The 21,098-nt window shown below is 42.8% G+C and overlaps 1 protein-coding gene across 1 annotated transcript; it reads right to left on the reverse strand.

Moving 5' to 3' along the window:
• Positions 1-3: 3 nt before the first annotated feature.
• On the reverse strand, positions 4-20,619 carry vwf (von Willebrand factor). The gene is made up of 53 exons (XM_063911333.1): positions 20,478-20,619; positions 20,274-20,325; positions 19,975-20,118; positions 19,574-19,676; positions 19,252-19,460; positions 18,851-18,972; positions 17,371-17,590; positions 17,175-17,297; positions 16,976-17,087; positions 16,829-16,875; positions 16,582-16,718; positions 16,345-16,483; positions 15,901-16,001; positions 15,609-15,804; positions 15,301-15,516; positions 14,258-14,504; positions 14,057-14,151; positions 13,780-13,931; positions 13,600-13,703; positions 13,382-13,520; positions 13,109-13,243; positions 12,821-12,967; positions 12,580-12,720; positions 11,672-11,770; positions 11,418-11,574; positions 10,964-11,131; positions 10,695-10,830; positions 10,297-10,606; positions 8,939-10,103; positions 8,751-8,855; positions 8,180-8,323; positions 7,957-8,094; positions 7,666-7,830; positions 7,395-7,441; positions 7,130-7,307; positions 6,703-6,944; positions 6,430-6,619; positions 5,919-6,260; positions 5,585-5,823; positions 5,313-5,415; positions 5,120-5,191; positions 4,731-4,835; positions 4,398-4,603; positions 3,166-3,315; positions 2,964-3,080; positions 2,404-2,584; positions 2,068-2,108; positions 1,860-1,976; positions 1,462-1,560; positions 869-997; positions 746-785; positions 557-654; positions 4-319 (listed from the first exon to the last, which is right to left on the reverse strand). The coding sequence occupies exons 1-53, from the start codon at positions 20,481-20,483 to the stop codon at positions 134-136; spliced, it is 8,556 nt and encodes a 2,851-aa protein (XP_063767403.1). The 5' UTR covers positions 20,484-20,619; the 3' UTR covers positions 4-133.
• Between the last annotated feature and the right edge of the window lie 479 nt (positions 20,620-21,098).

Raw genomic sequence — 21,098 nt, forward strand, 5'->3', positions numbered from 1 at the left:
TGCTCACGGAAATAGGCAAGTTTGTTTTATTGTTATTTTTGCTCTTATCATTTTATGTGGGTACATTTGATGTGGATATAAATTCTGTCTACATTTATAAACGTATAACTCTCATCCCATCTCTCCTTCCTCTCTAGGTGCAGTGTTTGGACCGACAGTCGCATGCAGTGACAGACAGGACAGTCTGGTGGCTGCGGGAGCCGTTGGCACACAGGAGGGGAACATCAAGAGGCTCTGTCTCCACAGCAGCACAGCACACACACTCCTGCTCCACAGCAGCGCTCTCCAAGGAGTACATGGACTTACTGCGACATTTGCCCTGATGGACGGACAGACAGACAGAGACAGATGGACAGCACGATGGGGTGACAGAGGAAGGGGGGGATGGAGGGACAGTGTTAAAGAACGATTTCATTGAACTCTGCAGGCTAATCCTAGGGGATGGGAAGTATTAATCACCATGTGTTTGTGTGTGTGTGTTTGTGTGTGTGTGTGTGTGTGTGTGTGTGTGTGTGTGTGTGTGTGTGTGTGTGTGTGTGTGTGTGTAGTCTCTTACCTCACAGTAGTGCAATTCTATTTGATGATCTGACTGGCAGTCATCCACTTTGATGTAGTTTAGCGTTCCTGCTGTCCTCCGGCACTCTGGCTCCGTACCTTCACATATGCACACACTCTTATTAAAATCACAGCGTTCACATTTTTTTAAACACTGTAACAATCTAGCAAAGGTCACAGGTCTACTTACACATTTCACAGCAGGTTGTTCCAATCTGACTGACTTTCCCCTGAAATCAAACAGGAGAGAAACATTTAACAGAGATGTATGGGTAGTTGTTAGCATGTATGGGCAGTTTGTGTAGCTTCATACCCCCTGGTCTAGGCACGTTTGACGGTTAAAAGGAGGGCAGGTGGTGACTTTGGTTTGTAGGACAAGATCCCCTTTAATGTTCACACCACAGGTATACAGGTTGCAACCGTCCTCGCTAGTGGTATTAACCTGAAGAGAGAGATGAACACACATACAAATACAGTGTTCATGCATGCTGCTAAAAAGCGATTCTTGCCATTTGAAATGTACCAAAGCTAACTTAATATGACTTACTCTGATACAAACAAACTTTTACTATATCATATCTAATTTTGGCGGCAGTACTGTTTTGATCCAAGGAAGTGTAGTAAAGCATGGTTTAAAATAACATATTGCAGTCTAGTACTAATTTGTATGGTATAACATAGTATAGTATAGTATAGTATAGTATATTACAGTATACAGGTGTATGATATAGCATCCAAAAAACGATTATTTTAACACTTTGTTGAAGAGTCAGTACTGATCTTTCAATTGTTGCTTTTTAAAATGTCTTATTTCTGCTGCTTTCAACATCAACATTATTATTTTAATTAAATTTATTTAAGTTTCTGTAAATGAGCCAGGCATTTCCTTCTCTGCTGAGCACCTACCTGCAGACTGATCAGATTTCCATCCGGCCCTTTCATGATGCAGGCAGTGGGAACACATCGACCACAGCAAGCGTTTTCCTCCTTTTGCAGAGTGTATCCCTGAAAACAATGTGGTTAATATAGTCTGATAGTTTACAAAGGAAGGCCTCAGAAGGACATGACTTTATTCAGAAGGACCATTTTGCTCAAATAAACAATTCTCTGCTTACCTCTGTGAATGGAGTGAATCACAGAAAAAATGAGTTAGAATGTGTTGATGACTAGAGAGGGAATGGGGTCAGTGGAATAAAGAATCTTTGATGGAAATGACGGACGTTTGTATTGAATGGTTAGTCATGATAATAATTATGACAATGGATAATGGTGATAATACAAAATAATGACAGGATGTTGGTTACCATGGGGCAGGATGGACAACTCATACTCCTGCAGGACAGCCTGTATTTCCTCACGGCACCGTCCTCCACCGTACACTCACATTGTGTGCACACGTCCATCATCAGCTTCTCCCCTGCCTGCACATACACATACACATGGAGCACTGAAGGAACTATTTCAAAGGCTCTAATATGAAAGAACAGTGCTTTTCTTGCGCACATGACTTACTCCTATTAAAGTGTTGTTCAGCACACAAGCATTCATTGGAGCTGTCAAGAGAAAAGCAAATATAAATTAATCAATTACCAGGGCATTAAACCCCAGGCTTATTCAGGACAGGTAATGGTAACTAGCTCTGGGATGACACCAGTGTAAGAGAGTCACCTGCTGGACAGATAATGCATCTGCACCTCAGTAAAGTGTTTGAGTGACAGCATCATGATTTAGAAAAATTAAATAATCCATGCTAGTGGAAGATCAGTCTCCAACTCATAATGTCACCATGCTTTACCGAGTGGTGTGGCTGATCACTTTTTTAAGTGATGTTTATGAATGTGTGTTTACCGCAGTGGCAGCGGGGGCAGCAATCTTCGGTGTTGCAGCGTAACTCGGTTCCCAGCGGGCAGGAAGGATTTTCCATAGCAGAGCAGTTGACGTTTGATGCAGAGATGAACATTTCGTCTTTTACTTTCACACACTGATATAACACACATTTTTCATGCGGAGACTGCCATACCTCTCCCACCTAAAAAGAGATACAGATATTTGATACACATTAATGTAAGAGAGAAAGAAAGAGCTGCAGTGGCAAAAAACACATGTTTCTGTACATACAGTAAGGAACACAATATAGGACTATTTAAATACTTTTTAAAGACAATGCTTGGATCTTGGTAATGTGGTCAGCCACCTCCTATTCGGTGTCTTTTTTTTGTGTAATACATTGACTATGGATAGGTACGACATCCAGACCCTCTTTAAAACATCCAAACAGTCAGCTGTATATTCAATTCTACAACTTCCACCCAACAAAGCATGCAGTTGACAATTACACATAAAATAGTCATTGGAATTAATTGGTTGCCTATATTATTCAGGTATGTATGATTTCTCTGCACACATACATGTCTGAAGTTTTGCCCAAACACAGTGTCCCCTCGCATCTCCCCCGCTGACTCCACACAGCTGGTCGGTGTGCACTTTCCGCAGCATTCTCCGTTTGATGGAGTGTATGTGGAGCCCTGAAATACACAATAAACATATATATGTTACAATAACGGTATAGAAGTATAAAGCAAATGTGAATGTTTGACATGTGTGTCCCACCTGAGGGCAGTTTCGATCACACACAGGTGGTGTACACTGAGCAATGTGCAGTGATGTGTCTTTGTCCTGTAGCTGGGTGCAACTGCACTTCTCGCATCCTTCCTCCCATTCACTCCCCACTGGGTGAACCACGAAGCCAACTACGCACACCTGGAGAGACACATGATGATAAAACAGGATAATTCCAACAGTAACAGCACAGAAATAGGAACCAATGCATGTTAACAAACACAATATTTAACTAACCACATCTAATCAAGGCCTGTTTTTTATTTAGAAATGTCAGGGACTTGAGTCTTCTTTATCGTGCCTCTTTGTACTTTTACTTAATTACATTTTGTGGTGGAAACTTCTGAAGAGATGGAGAAAACACTGATGGATTTACTTGGAGTTGCGGCCGGAGAATTGACCAGGCATTTACTGCAGACACAAGTTGCCACAGCGGTTGCCAAACCAACTCTGAAGATCTCAAAAATAAGAAGAGGTTTTAACTAGTTCCAAATGGGTAATCAACATTCTTCAAACACCAGACTAAACAAGCGCGGACAATACGTCTAACTAAAACTGTCTTTTAGGTCACAAATAAGCTGTTTACCGGAGCATCTGGGGACAGATAAAGTGGCTCCCAGCTGTCCCTAAAAAATAAAGCCAATCTTAGGTCAGCATGAGCTTGTACCCACTGTGGGAACAACAAGGCTTCGGAAGCCCAGGCTGCCCCTCCTTGATGAAGATAACAGCACCTCCAAGGCCAAAAACTATGCCATGGCAATACAGACAGAGGACAGAAAAATTATGAACTAGGTCAAAGGTTAAACACCTAAGCAAAATATTCCCTAACACATTTAAGAAGCAAATATAACATTATCAAATGAATATTAATAAATATTACTTGGCATACAAAACACGCAAAGAAGTTAATGATTTTGGTGCTCATGGATGAACATAACACACATTATAAAGGAGTCAATTTGGGCTCTGGGTGATTGTTATCATATTTTTCACTAATATCTTATATTTTTAGAAACAAGATTAATAAAAATAATTATTATTTGCACTCCTTAAAATTGGTTTAAGATGACCTCTACCTTAACCAGCTACAGCAGTGAAAGTCCTGGTTTTACATTTGTTCATTTGTAATGACCCTAATGATATAAAATATACTAGAACAAGTCACAGTACAGGATCTGAATACTTCAGATTCCTGGAGATCTCCACCACTACTCTTCACACACCTTGTCGGGCAGGCAACTGGTTTCTGTGCAGTCGCAGTCATTAGTAGAAGAGGAAGTGATGAACCCAGCAGGGCAGGTGTGTGTGGAGTTCTGGCAGTTACACACACATTCAAACACATCGCAGCACTTTGTTTTTCTCACTGACAGTTGCCGATGTGCGGGACAAGCGGGGGGAGCTTGCATAGCACACTCTTCCTTTTTGCAGACTGTGAAGGGGGAAAAGAGATGAAAGGAAAAATGTAAAAGAGATCAAATATTTCTCTGTTTCATGTCGGTATGTGTGCCAGAGAAAATCCGAGCTGGAACATCACAGAGAATGTGAAAAAAGCATACCGCACTTGTGTATAGGTTGACATTCCCCGGGGTTTTTCAGAACCACACTCTGACCGTCCTCACAGCGCGGCACTTCAGGCAGATCACACGTCACCAGATCACACACTGAAAATGGACAGAGCAATTCAGCATGTTAAAGTGGGTCGAGGATTTACTCTCCTGGAACAATCCATCTCTGTTAAATACAGAGCACTGGTGTTGATGTTTGGATACAAATTTGAGTAAATTATTCAGATATTTTTTAATGAGCTTGTCTTCATATAGGAGCGAGAGGTTTATTGATTAGTTTATTCATTTTTTCTTCTCTCAATTGATAAGGCTCCTGTAATATTGGATAAGCGAAAAGGAACGTTTTAATAATGTTTCATATTGTTTGTTTTTTTACATACCACACTCGTACTCTGGGCAGCACTTGGACTCTCTCCTCTCTCTCAGGATCTCACAGGGGCCACATACTGGAGCTACACACACATGATTAATCAGTAAAGAATGAAATCTTAATGCAACACTGCTGTTATTTTTTTTTTGCTAAACCAGATCTACTGTATGAAAATAAGCAGCAGTAACAGAATGGCTGCTTGCCTTTGAGATCGTTGCAGGGCCGGGCAGTGCAGTTGATGTGTTGTTGGTCCAAACACATGCAAATCAAACATGGGTTCTCATCTGGTACCCAACTCTGCATGTACTGTACAAACAAATCAAATCATTTTCCTTGGTTATATTCAAAATAGACACTAGAGGGCATTCACAGCACAGTTTTAATGGTGAACACTTCAATGGTTGCCCACTCCAATTCTACCAGCATGTGCTTCTGTAATTAAGATGGTAATTAAGATGTTCCTCATGAGTCTCACCGAATACGTGCGTCCATGCTGGTCAACACACTGCCTACATGCTTCTGGTGACACACACTGGCCATGATGCAAAACCGTCCCTTCCGTGCAGAAACAGCCCTCTGTAGGCGTGTCCATGCAGGATGACTCGTTACCCCTGGCAACCGGCCGGTCTCCTCGCAACCTCTGTGTGCTGCCACAGTCCTCCACACACCCTGTCCGACATGCATCATACTTCATGGAGCCGGGGCACTGTAATGCTGTGACACAAAGTCCAGGCTGAAGTTTAGGCTCAGATTGGGTGGTAAACTGCTGCCGTTGAATTGAATCATACACACATTAAAATCTAACTTACGGCAGAGGTGGGGGCTTCGCCAGTCCACACACACACCTCTCTGTCTACAGAGGCGTGCATAGGCAGAAATGAGCTCACACACATCGGACTCCACACATGCCTGCTCATCACACTTGGCAAGGAACACCTGGACAGGAATATGCGCGTGGCACGGTTCAAATACTTCAGAACGCAGGGCCTGACATCCCATCGCTGCTCCGAGCACACACACTGCCCTCCGCTTTGGCAGACACACACCCTCCTCTGCAGCCACAGTCCAGTCTGAGATAAAGGAGGGCTGGTCAGCGGTCGAGCTGCCATTACGTAAAGCGAGGACGTTCAACTTCTCCTCTCCACAGGCACCTGGAAGAAACACAGAGAGAGAGAGGACTGAGTTCAGTAGAAGGAGACAGTGTTACAGTTGAGTTTGAATTAAATAAGGACTTTTTCTTTGTACAAAAATGTTTTTTATCTTCAATATTGGAGCGCCAACTGAAGTGTTGTGTTTATGTTTTTGTTCAGTGTGTGTTACCGCAAAGTCCAGCAGTGTGGCCTGAGGTGGTGGAGCTGAGCAGCGTGATGGTAAACTCATTGCTCTGAGGAGTGAAAGTCAGGATGTAGCCGTGGTCCGACTTCAGCTGCAGCATCACTCCTCCATAACGCACCAGCTCTAGGCCAGCGAATCGCCACGGCAGTGCAAGTTCTTCCCTATCAATCACTGCCTGCTCCAACAAACACATTGTTAGTAAATGACCCTTCATAGACTCACATGTATTTATTCACTTTAGCAACACACACATCTTACCGTCATATCATCCTTCAGCAGCAATTTGTGCGGCCCATGGATAACCTCCATGGCTTTCATGCAGACCTGGTTGTAATTCGCTGAGTCCTGACAGGGCCCGCTGTGGAGTTTGACCTCTGACCCTTCACTGATGCTTTTGCTGACAGTGAGAAGCGTATAGGAGCACAAACCCTCCCCATCCAGCCTGAGCGCCAAGCCGTCAAACCTCACAACATGATTGGTGGAGCTGCCCATACACATGCCTGTAAACACACAGCAGGCAGGAGGAAGCGAGAAACACTTGATCCCTTAACAGTTGGTATAAATAGACTTGAATGCACGTGTTATTGTTAGCAACCTACATGGCAAATGTTGTGCACCTTAAATAGACGGGTTAAATTGAATGCAAGAGAGTTAAGAGGCTATTTTATGCTCCTGATGTACATACAAGGGCATTCCCAGTGGCAGCCACAGGTCTCCTGGACTCTGACAGGTGGCATGTTGTTTCTGCAGGCCGGAGGCTCCAGTCTGTCGCAGCTGACTTTGTGGTTTTGTACTGTCACTGCCCCACTGGGGTGGCAAAGGAGAGAGTGGCAGCCGTCCTCAAGCAGCCATGACTCACCAGGCTGAAAAACGTGAACAGACAAGTATTGCTGTACTGGCTGTTTCTGAACTGCTTTTATTGGTCTTCAACATCAGCAGATTTTACTCACCTTTCTCTCATTCCCATTATCATCAACACACAGTCCTGGAGGACCAGCTGAGAACAAAAGTAATGACCAATAGCATTATGATCAATTATATACATTCATTATTAGTAAAACTATACTTAAGAACAGATTTACTAAAAAAAACACCATTCTTACTAGGAAAAATGAAACTGTATGTGTGTGTGTGTGTGTGTGTGTGTGTGTGTGTGTGTGTGTGTGTGTGTGTGTGTGTGTGTGTGTGTGTGTGTGTGTGTGTGTGTGTGTGTGTAAGCACCTCTGCAGATTCTGTCTATGAAACCGTGATCCAGAGTCAGCAGCATCAGTAATTGATCCATGCCGTTCAAGTGTAGAGTGTTGTCTTCATTGCCGTGGCGACCGAGCACACCCAGCTCGCTCCTATCATAGCCTTGTCCCACTGCGATGGGGAACACTGATACACCTGAGGGAAAACACTTGTCAGTTACTTTGAAGTGACACTACACAGGAAGATGAAGGATGGAAACATACCCACTGGATGTTCTAACTGAGGTGAAAATGTTAACCATGTCAATGGTGACTTAGTTACCTGCTGCCAGTGCCTCGTCAGCTGCTTCTTTGACATCATCAGCTGATTTGTCAGTCACCAGCATCACCACGGCCTTGGCTACACCGACTCTTCCTCCACTGTAGATGGCCATCTGCACAGCGAATCGCAGTGCAGAGCCTGCAGAGAGACAGGGTAGTGAACGCGTTTGTGTGTGTGGGCCTGCTTTAATGTGAGTGCAAGTGTGAGTTAACATGTTCACTACCTAGAGCTGGGGCAACAGAAGTCCTGCTTGTTATGCGCTCCACCAGGTTCAGGAGGTGGGATTTGCTTTGTTCCTCTTTCCAGGTGATCTCTGCTGTGTTGGTGTCTCCATACTGAAGCACACTCACATGGGTGCCATTCAGCCCTGGATAATAACATAAACAATTTAAATCACTGAAGGAAAGCATGTCAAAGATCATCAACCTGGTTGAATAAATACGTTATTAAATATGTAGTCGATTTGTACTTTAATGCGATGTTATAGTTTTATAAAAATAAAAATAATCACCCACCAGGGCTCTAATCAGTGCAGAGGCATACAAATAATTTGGCAACAGTAAGTAATTAAGTACATTTCTTTTAAACCAGTTATGATTTGACGAATAACAAAACTGTTCAGCTGTAAAAACCACTTCTCCAGGTAGTTTTTCTTATTTTCTTTTGAAATGTTATTGTAAAACGCTGACAGATTAAAAATAGGTAGAACTTCTAACAATACATTACATCAGTCAGACGCAGTCCATATTACATTTAAAATGTGGTAGGGTATTTAGGGGCTGGGTCACACCTACCTATGTCTGCATTATTGATGAAAGCTTTGACAAATGTCTTCATGTCCTCAAACTGCTCTCCAGCCTTCAACAGGAACAAGACATCCATAGGCTTCTGACAGGGTACTGGACAAAAATAAGCTCACAAATTATTACAAGCCAAGGACTCATGGTGGAATGAGTGACGGAAGCAAGTGTGTTTTCTGTACCTGAGGGCGGCAGGCTGGAGCGTGTTGGGAGTACGAGAGGAGGCAGAGTAGGAGAGCGGGGCCGGACTGTGGTTTTTGTGATATTGACTACACGGTGGACCAGGGTTGTCAGATGGTTGTAGTCATCAACAAGCAGTGGACGCTGAGGGGCGCTGAATGGTAGCAAGTCAATCTCTCGTATCTTTGGTCCAACACCAATGGGATAGACTTGTGTGTGGGTTCTCGTAGAAGGCGGGCGAGTCACAGTGTCAGTAGGTGGGTTTTCTGTCACGAGGAAGACCAGCTGAGGAGGTGTGGGGCCACGGGAAGGTTTGACTGTAGCCATTTCTTGAAAGGTCGTAGTGACAGCTGTGCCAGTGTTGGTCCGACTTCCACCCCTCCAACGAATCTCCCTCAGTCGTTGTTGCAGCAGGGTACTCTGGCGCCTCAACTCCCACCGACGGATCTCTACAGTGACTGTTACCGAGTACTGGATCACAGTGATACGAATATACTCTTCTTCCTCCGTCAGCTTTGAGATAACTTCCTCCAGGAAGAGAAGCGACTTGTTGAAATTGACCTCGCCGACTGCATCAGAGCCTTCAAGTATAAATGTCACTTCTTTGGCTGGAGGGATGGAAGACGGCGGTGTGGTGACGGGAGACAAGCCAGAAGGAGTTGTGGAAGTGGGACTGTTGGTGAGATGTCGTGTTGGGTTGGTCTCCAGGTTTGGAGCCAAGGTTGTGGTGGTGGTGCCCTGCAAAGCTTTACCCGGAGTGGACTTTGGCGTTGGAGGTTTGGCCACCTCAGGCTCCATCCCCAGGGTGCAGAGGTAATCTGTCAGCTCTAACAGACGATCGGACAACTCGCTTGTGCTGCTCAGCACATAGGCCCTGTTTTCTGGGTTTGCCTTGGTGATGTCGTTAATCTGCCCCATGTTTACCCCGGGACCAAGGGCCACTGTAAGGGTTGTAATGGCCTTCTTGCGGAGCATCTTGACCACAGCACGAACAGGGCGAGGGTTGGCACTAGCAGTCAAGATGATGGCAACCCGACCAGCATTGTCACGCTTGTTTTTGTCATAAATGTTGATGACTAAATACTTGACAGCTTCATCCAAGAAGGCTGCATCTCCTCCTGTGTAATGCAGCTCACGCACCGTCTTCTTAAACAGCCACTTCTGAACCTACAGGCATAAATGAGGGAAAACAGGAAGATTCCCCAGGTATTAATTATTAGTATAGTTTCCGTGAGTCAGCATGTTTATGGGATACATTTGTGTGATCAATTATTCCACAGAATGCATCATGCAGCACTTCCTACTTGTGCAAGAATACACACTTTGCTGTGTCATACACATATCATATACAGTTCTCTACCTGCAGGTCATATGTTTTGACTCCAGAGTGGTAAAGCAGCACTGTGGCTCGAGTGTGAGCCGAGCCCATGCGGAATCGTTCAACCACTCCGAGTATGAACTCTTTGGTTGCCTGAAATTCATCTTCGGTCAGGGCTTCTGAACCATCCAATAGAAAAGCCAGATCCATAGCGCGGTCACACGTGCCCTCAGGCATCAAGGTGGTAAAGGGCAGGGTCGTGAAGGGCCCGTAGGAAGGAGTTGGTGTTGGAGTGGTGAAGATGGCGGAGGAGGCACAAACTTCACAGCTCAGTGTGTTGTTTTCACAGTGACTTCAGAAAAGAAAAATAAATAATATTAAAATGTACAAATAACCTAATTAGAAAGTATTAACAAATCCAAAATGTGCAGAGTTGTTACCATATTTTGCAGTGGTCAGGGTCCTCATGGTTCAGGATGACCTTGTTTCCGTGGGAAATTCTCTGACCCTCATGGACACACACTTGACACTGAGAGGGTTCTACACAACGCATCGCCACTTCATCCAGTAGTTGGCCTACAAAATAGAAATAAATATAAGTCATCAAAATTATTTGCATATTTGTACAAGAATAGATCCAATTACATTTATTCTGTATTTAGAATGTGCATGTTCAAATGTTTTGTTGTATGTCCAGTATTTTTGGCACCTGGTGGGCATGAGGCATGGCAACCTTCCACACAATCAAGTGAGCAGTGAAGGGGATCTGGGTGCTGGCAGGTGATCGGACATGCAGGACCACAAGCATTATACCTCCACTGGCATAACTCCTCGCCCAAACCTGGGCTCCTGGGGTTCAGTTCCTCACAGCTAATGGCTGAGGAAACAGAAGTTACATTTTTAGCCAATTGAATTGATCGTGCAACAAAATATGGCCTCTGCTTTTGACCATTCCTTACTACAGGTATCTTTCTTATAAATACAGTTGACAGCAGTATTGAAAATGTGTTCTAAAAGAGGAGAGAAGCCACATGGGAGCGGACTTGTTTCGGATAGAAGAATTCCTTTATTGTTCACGTTTTATTTTTGTATATTTCAGCCAGAAAATGACTTGATGAAAATGAAAAATGTCTGGAGAATATGGAGATATTTAAGACACTTACGACAAAGATCATTGGATCTCCAGCTGATAGACACACCCCGCTCTGAACAGGCCTGTGCGTAGGCTGCAACGACATCACAGAAGCATGCACAGTCGCCCACTGATGGACAAGAGCATGCTGCCTCAACACACATCTCAACATATGGCTCTGCATCCACCTACAGACACACAGGCAGATGAGCAAGGGCATGAACCTAACAATGCATGTAGCGTCATGGGACATTAGGTTTCAATTATGTCTGTAACCAAACTCACCTGGCTGTTGCATTCTTTAAAGGGAGGACCAGTGATCACGCGACATGACTGCTCCACTGTCACCAGCTTTATAATGTTATCGCTGCAAGGCAGAGGTATCTATGGACATGGAATAATAACTGTGTTTATTATTCTCACAGTTTGGTCATTTGCAGTGTGAGGCATAGTGGAATAAGTGGCATCAGCAATAATAAAAAATGTTTAAAAAAAAATACAATTATTAAGTTAACAACATAAAAAGTTAAACGTAACAAGGAGACAAAATATAAAGCATGAATGCTTGAATTCACATCATATGAAATGAAATCGGACAGTTTGGTACACATTAATATTTATCACAAGTTCATTTTTGTTCTAGATTGCGCTACTGGGAGCTGTGTTGATTGTAAAGTATGACACCAGCGGGAGGAAAGGACCTCGTATCTCAACCAAGTTGAAACAGCATGTCTGACTTAAGAGTCCAATCAATGTTTTTTCAGAACATTAACTACAAATCATTCATACTTTGCATGATAACAAACCATTTTCAAAAGCATAATTTACATTTCAAGTTTGAATTTAAAACTTTCGGAAAGCCATTGTTTTTTCAAGTCGGGCTGTTAAAAACTCAACTTGCACAGACTTGCCTGTGGTGGGTAATCCATCACAGTGCACATGGAGTGTGCTTCATTTTTTAATAAATGTATCATCTTACCCATTGACTGCCCAGCTGTTGTACTTATACATACCCAAAAAGAATAAAAGGACCATGTATGGAATGGTGTTGTAAGTATTAATGAACAACTACATCTAAACCAGTCATATAAGAACATATAGCCCTAAATTATCCTTAAAACCAAGCAAGAGAGTAAATATCAAATGTTTACTTCAAGAGAACTGTTCCTTACTCTAACCTTAACAGACTTTACCTGTGTTACATCTGCACAGCTGGGAACAACCTTCCAGGAGTTCCCGAAGTGTGAGGCGTCGACCTCCAGCTGGTTGTTACTGCTCACCAAGTCGTTGTTGACGTTCCCGTCAAAATTACCACACAGGCCACACACCCGGCCCTACACACAGTAATATGAATGTAAAATAAAGGACACGATTATTACAAATTGATGTGGATAAAACACAAAAAGCGATCAAAGGTTGTGTCATAATACATACCCTGTATGTGGCTGAGATGTGAACCAGAAGGCGAGTTCCCTTGTCCCAGCTGAGAGATATGTGTTTCCCCAGCAGCACGGTGTAAAACTGACCAGATTTAACAATCTCCACCTGTGAGCTCTGTAGCACCGGACTCTTCATCTTCACCTAGAGGAGAGAAAGATCCCAACAAAGATGAAAATACCATGTTCTGTTAGTTTTCTCTTCTACGAAATGCAATTAATGTCCGGTTGGTTCTACGAGGTGCGTTTCAGAAAGTAAACTTTTATTGCAAATGATCTTTGTTACCTCTCCATGTTGCAAAACAATCAACCCTCCCTGATAGAAGATTGTCATAGCTTTTGCACAGCGATGTCCCACGATGCCACAGGCCTCATTTTCCACCAGCACTCTAAATGAACCCTCTTCTCCATTACAGCTATCCTGTTGATAGTGGAAGTAAAAAAAGAGGAGAAAGAATAGTGACTTCAAGGAAAAATAAATCCATGCTGCATTTTCTGTTCTAACCAGGTTAGTGTGCATTCCACCCTGGAACTCTTATTGGATGTCTCTTTTTCTTACCTGGATCAGGACATATTGGCAGAGGCCAGGGAAGGTGTATTTGAACCCATCAAAAGTGATGTAATGCCCCTCCCCCACGGCGCGGCACACACCATCGCACACCTTCTCCGTGCAGCGCCACTTCCTGTTCTCACACACACTGAAAACAAGAAAGCTCTGTCAGGAAACAAATTGCAGGTATTCCTCTTCATATCAATATGTGCAAACAATAATTTTACCAGGTGTTGCAGTCCACAGAGATGCTCTGTCCTGATGCATATGGCCTGTTGTTATGGTAACAGGGACACTGCTCCGGTGCAATGCAGTCGCTGCGGTGACGTACCTGAAATCAATACATTTATCAATCAAGATGTTCTGTGCTTTATACACACAAACGCGCACACACACACACCACATACTGTGCCAGGTGGACAGAGGCAGCCAGGGATGCAGGCGAGGCTGACACAGGGCAAATCGAGGTTCTGGCAGGTTCTGGCACACTCAAGACCTTTTTCCCCTGCTTCACACTCTGTGCGGACGAGTGGAGGAGGGCACTGGGCTGACCGCCGCTCTGCAAACACAAAACAATACTGAGTTGCGTGATCTTTAATTCTCATACTAAAGATCGCAAATACATAGTGTACTACGAAAATGTTTAAAACACACAGACATTCAATAGGGATCCTGAAATCGTACCTCTGGATGGTGCCAGTTCATCGTCATAGAAGAGGTCAGACAGCAATGTGCTCATCTCAGGGGAGCTACAGCGCATGGAGCCATTCTCACAATAGCTACACACAAGAAAAGCAGACAAAAAATAAAAAACGTATCTATAAAACAAATGATCCATTAGTATATCATAATCAGTGACATCTTTGAATACACTCAGTCACTGACCAGATGCTGCTGTGATCTGCGTACACATCACTGGGTTGGTAAAGCTGTCCATCGTGCAGACAGGAGCACTGGTCAGCTGTCACACATTCTCCCGAGTCGCTAAGGTACTTTCCAACAGGACAGAAACAGCCCTCCTCACACACCCTCTCCCCCTCACATCCTGCCTCAGCACCAGAAAGAGCACGGCAGGTCCGATCGCACGTACTCCCACAGGCCTCGTACACCTGGCCTCCAGTGCACTCCAGCTCTGACAACATCACATCAAGGAGAGTTATGAATATATTCTTGGATTTAAAGATCATTAATAGGCTCTAATATATAGTGTTCCCACTTTATCTTGGAACACTATAAGAGACAACGCTAAGATCTGATCAAAACGTCAGATCTTTGCTTTTTGTAATAAATTATTATTTTACAATTTCCTAAGTGCAGTATGCTTAGTTTGAGGTTGGACATCCACTCCAAATCTAGTGGCTTCTTCTACCTCAGTTACACAGACTGTCAGCAGTCAGAGGAGAGTTAGCTCACATCGGAGTCCTCTCTCTTAACCTCAAGGGACCATTAATAAATGAGTGTTTGATACAAAATCACTTTAACTTTCAACACCACAATGCTTCTAGCCTATTTTAGTGAACATTATGTTGTAAAAACTCTAAATAAAAGGGTCCTATATGTATGTGGCCTCCCTTTTGATTACTGATGTGCCATATATTTATCATACTGTACATATATATAATAAAAACGTTTTCAATAGCTTTGATGTCATATGTGCTTCCAAATCTATAACAGATAGTATTACTAAACTGGACATATAAAATAACCTCTTTTAGAATGTTTTTATTGGATTAGTTCTATAAATAAAGTTATTTTATACAAAAGGTTTTGTTTTCTTATTTAGGACGCTAAATTGTCCCATTTTATTGATTTTGTATTTGCTCTACAATGCAATTTCTGTCTTAAATAAAAGGATGAAATGTTTTGGTGTTTACCAGTGTATGTGCATATGAAAGATCAGCTGTTTGTTAGCCCAATGTGAGAGTTACCGCAGAGTGAGGGAGACCTCCAGCGGAGCAGCACTCCTCTGGTAGTGCAGGCCGCTGCGTATGCAGACAGAGCAGAGCACAGGCACTCCTCCCCGTCCACACACGCACACACATCATACCGACAGAACCGCTGGAACGGACCCGGGTTCACCAGATAGTGGCATGGGCTGAACACGTCTGACATCATTACCGCACATGCCTCTTCTGCAAAACGCACTGAAAGAGGAGCAGAGGTTCATTTTTTGTCATACTGTATGTGTTGTTATGTTTTCATCTATACAGTGTATAGATGATAGAGTGTTTTATACCTCTTTTGGGGTTGATGGCACATGGATCAGTCTCCTGTTTGTGGGTAGATTCACAGTCTCCATTGATCCTCCATGCCTGGCCGAATGCCTGAGGACTCGCCTCAACCAGACCAGATTCAGACAGGAAGTCATCACCTTGGTTACCATTAAAGTTACCACAAAGACCACAAGTTTGTCCTGCCCATCGGGGTCCCAGCTGTTGAGATAGACAGGGTACAGTTAAAGTATTTGCTCATCTTATCACACAACCAATATTAAAATCCTTTTCCCCTTAAAATTGCTTTCCTAATACCTTTAAGAGGACCCGACCTCGCCCATCCCAGTCCAGGCGAAGGTCATCTCCAAATTTCACACGCACGAAGGATTGCGCAGTTCTTTGGATTTGCAAACGTCCTGTTAAAGTGTACACAGTGAACTGACTTATTGGATTTAATATAATGTTGTTGTAAACATTTAAACAGCTAACAGTGATTCCAATAACTAACGTTGCATAGCTGATGATAATGACATTATTTTTAGCACAATAACTGTTTTATCTTCCTCTAATAAATATGACTTATGATTTGTCTGTTCATACAAAGCTGTCGTTGAGAAGCACTCCATAACATGGATTTTAAAAAGTATATTATGAATAAATAATAAATTATAGGATATTTTATATTATTTATCACCATATACAGAATAGTATGATTAGATGATTGTGAAATATATCCACTATTGTGCAAAAGTGGCATACCATGATGCATTGGGGTCTGGATGTCCATGCTGTTGACAGAGACAATTCCTCCGTGCTTCAGCTTCACCGTCATGTCTTCCAGAGAGGACAGGCTGAGTGTCACTGAGCGTGTGCACACGGCATCCTGATCATCTGCACACTGAAACACAAAATCAACAGCCACGATACTGTAAATATCAAGTAGTGCTAGTAGCAGCAATGTAAGAAATACACATAATTAAAGATAACATCCATTACCTGGACATTATCAATAATGACAGAAAACATGCTCTCTGTGCAGTCTCTTGCCAGCAGATACTGACAGTGACCAGTGAAAGTGAAGAACTTGTTATCAAAGGTCTTGAAATGAGACTGGCCCACCACCAAACACTCAGCTACACACATAAACAAAGACAAAACACTTGAGATTAGCAACTCAGGATGTAATATACCAGTAGTATGTGAAAAGTCATGTAATACTACATGTATAGTGCGTCTCTCTTACCAGGGCACCCTTCATTGGTGCATTCCCAGGAGCCGTGACGGCACACACTGCAGGAAAGAGAAAATTAAGTCAGGAAACATTTGAATGAAGCAGCACATCTGTTTCTGTGTATTTAAATAATGTTTCTGCAAGTAATTCCTCCCTCACCAGGTGTTGCAGTCCTGAGAGATAGTTGATCCTGGAGGGAAATGTCGTCCCATGTGCACACAGGAACACTGAGATACCTCCACACAGCGATTGCCATCCAAAACCTTGCCCACTGAGACACACACGCACACCATGTTAGACATATTAGACACAGAGCGACAGAAAGTAAAAGAAGGAGATACAGTGAGTGGGAGGTTACCAGGACAGGTGCAGCCATCTGCACATTCTTCCTTGCAGACTTCCTGGATGTTGAGACTGTGGCAGGTTGTGGAGCAGGACTTGGTGCATTCACTGTACTGCATCCCAATTGGGCACTTGGGAACTGAACACACACATAATGGTTATAAATGTGACTTTATAGCTTGCAACTCCTTATGTACTGACTGAAAACTTACAGCACTGGCTCTCCTCCAGCCAGCCATGCAGAGGTATCCCGTGGGCGTGGCACGTTCGAGCATACTCCAACAGGATTGGACAGTAACAGTCCTCCGACTCCCTTTTGTCACAGTGACATGCCTCCTCCTGACACAGAATAAAGAACGCCTCGGGAGAGACCAGGTGGGCACAGTGCAGAAACACAGTGGACGTCTGTAACACACTGCAGCTGGACAAAATCTACATAAACACACATGCATGCAAAAGTAAGTTCAAGGAAGCAATGTAGTCAAACAATTTAAACATATCAGATGAAATCATGTTTTTTTGTGAAAAGTAATTGATAGTGATGTTCATTTTTGTATGCTTCTAAGCTGTTTTTTAAGACCCTTGTTGTTTGTGGCTGAAAAAAGGAGTACTCCACTATTTTCATACATGGGCTGTCATGTCATATATTGTCAGCTCATGTAAATAAGGGGTAAATGATTTAAATAATGAGATTTGTTTGGTAGACTTTTAGATGGGCTTCTAGTGTCACCATGATGGAAACTGAATATCCATGATGATTAAACAATAAAATAATTTAGGCAAACAGAGCGCAGGATGAAATTATAAAAAAAAAAAAACTCAATCGGTGAGAATATCGTAGGATCTTGAACCAATATTCTCCCACAGTCAGACTTTAGGAGCTGCTGCATGAAGCCCAGTAACACACTCTTGGAGCACCATCTTGTTTAGCGACGCAGGATCAGACTTGCAGTTAGTGAAGGAGAAGCTGATGATATCCGATGGTTTCACACTATCACGTAGCTTATACTGTTTTCATCACACGTGGGTGTTCATGTGGAACAAAATGTTCTTGCTATAACTGGCTTATTTTCAGTGATCAGCCCACACACAACGTCTACAGTAAACATTTTTACGAAGCCGCACTCACACCTGTCGGATCTGATTACTTACCAGCTGTTCCTTTTTTAATGAAACTCATACCTATTGTAAATGAAAGCCCATTTGCACCAGGAAAAAAACAAATGTAATATAAAAATAAAGTTTCTGATTGAAATTGGGCAATACAAGCTAAAGGTTTGATTTGCATAATTAAAATGATCAAGTTTTTGACACTACCACACCAATATGATATTTCTGAGAGATTTCAATAAATTAGACACAAGAGAAAAACGAGATTGGTAATGATATGCAACACAGGTGCAAACTGAGGATACTGTGATCCATAGCTGACACCTTCAGCTCTAGGCCACCCCATGAGAGTTTAACAGTAGGTTTTCCTCTTCCTTTTAACATTTTTAAGGCATAATCCAGATTTTCTAAGTAAAAATGATCAGATGTTTAGAAAATGTTCCACAATTCTGCCCTATTACAGGGTATGTTTTACACAGTATTGTACCAAGTCGAAGTATAACTTCGGTGTGTGTGTGTGTGTGTGTGTGTGTGTGTGTGTGTGTGTGTGTGTGTGTGTCTGTGTGTAAATTGCCCTCTCACCGCTGAACTCTCTTTGGTGCTGTTACAGGACCGGCTTGGTTTTGAGACTCGTCGACACGACTGATCAGCCCCCTTCACTGCCCACGAATTTGCAGAATCATAACTGTCATCTGTTAGGAATCCTGAAAACACACGCACACACATAAACGCACTCATAAACGAGTTGACAGATTTCTCCTTAATCTCATCCTCCCACTACTGTTCCTTTTGCTTTCTTTTACCTTGTTATCTTTTCCTGTACTGAACTGCAACTCTTCCTGTTACTGAGTGCTGATGACTCAAATCCTTTCTTTGATTCCAATAATAATGAACTTGCCCTTGTTTCACTCTCAGACATTCTCATATCTCAGATACAATGTTACAGACTGTTGATTTTGCCCCTTTGTCCTGAATGATCTTACCCTCTTGCGCAGTATATTCATCAGCTGATGCAGAGTTGAAGTTGCCACAGAGGCCACAGGTGCGGTTTGCATGGTGTTTGGTCAGGATCAAGGCGATGTTGGCTGCATTATCAATGGTAACAGTGAAGCCAAATTCCTCACTCCAGAGCTTATAGAAGCCAAGCTCAGAGCCCACAAACACAGCGTGAGATGCATAGGGCACAGACAGTCTACAAAAAAAGAGACACACTATTGGGTGATTTAATTTTTTCGACCAAGACAATTTTATTCCTTACATAATAATATTATTTTTCATGACTACTTAAATATTCTATAATTCAACCTTTTTTCTCCTTGGGAGAGCCGTCCGTCTACAGACAGGTGCAGCTCGAAGGCATCCCCCAGAAACAGAGTGACTCCAGTTCTTTTGCCATTAGCAAAATCACCTATGGGTTGAAAATGAATGTATTTTATTATCAAACCTTCGACTGACAAAAACAGTCTGAAATAACATAATGACAACAATGATAGATCCCTAGAAAAATGTAAAGGGAGAACATATTTGAAAGGTCTTTCAAATGTTAGTGCAAGTACTTATACTGTTTTAGTATATACATCCCAGTGAGAATGAAACCTATGGCTGTGACTATGCACAAGCCACTGATCTGCACTCGATGAGCAACAGTTGCCTCTAGGATTTAAATCTATTAGTTTTTTTTATTGCACTGTCTGACTGTGACTCACCCAGCAGTGTGAAGGAGCGATGGCTGCAGTCTCCAGCCAGAAGATAGCTGCAGTCTCCAGGAAACTCATATAAAACCCCATCAAACGTGTGCACGTAGTGCTGTCCGAAGAGACTGCATCTCCCTGTCAAGCCTGCCACCAAAGCTGGACACATGCAAAATACAAAATATGCAACTGTCAGTGAGAAAACAAAAAAAGAGGAGATCTTATAAAAATGTTTCAAATAATATTGGTCTATAAGAGAGTTTCACTTTTAAGTGCACACAACAAAAAGAAATGAGCAACCTTCAGATACTCACATGTCAGATGCAGCAGAACCCAAATTTCTCGCAAATACCGCCTCATGCACACCTGAAATACATGTAAATATGCTCTCCATTATCATGAGCATCACATATATCAGAATCATGTCCTGTTATAATATCACATTACTCTGAGTTGTCTGCCAGCCTGTTTTAACAACAGTAATCTTCTTCAATTCTCTAAACTGTAGCAAGTCCTACCTCCATGTCTCCAGTTAATCCACAGAGTTGCAAAGAAAAGGCAAACACAATCCACAATTTTTGTCCTCACACAGTCATAATGTCATAATGATGTGAGGGTCGTTGTCAAACATTGGGAACTTGTTCGAATGTTCAACCAGCCTGGAATCTATTTTATAGCAAAGAAAATACCACCGCCCAGCCGCTAAAGCTGGCCTGTAAGACCCCTCCCCTCGCTAGGTTGTTTCAAAAAGGGCCAACTATGACTCAGTCCAAATCTCATCGCCTGCAGACTGGCACCATCAAACACTCAGAAGGACAATACCAGGATATGCCCACTGATAGCCTGGCTGAGTGATTAGTCTACACATACGTATCTGTATCGACGCCAACCCAAACAATTCTTTTGGAAAACACACTTACTGGAGATATCTCACGCAATAACACTGTTCTGGTGGTGGACATGCACAAACACAACACTGAACTCTGCCAAAATCTCTCTGACACAGACACAGACACAGACACACAGACACACAGACACACAGACACACACACACACACACACAGACACACACACACACACACACACACACACACACACACACACACACACACACACACACACACACACATACACGTGTA

This window comes from Eleginops maclovinus, chromosome 2 (genome assembly GCF_036324505.1).
Source record: "Eleginops maclovinus isolate JMC-PN-2008 ecotype Puerto Natales chromosome 2, JC_Emac_rtc_rv5, whole genome shotgun sequence".
In the NCBI taxonomy this organism is placed as follows: Eukaryota; Metazoa; Chordata; class Actinopteri; order Perciformes; family Eleginopidae; genus Eleginops; species Eleginops maclovinus.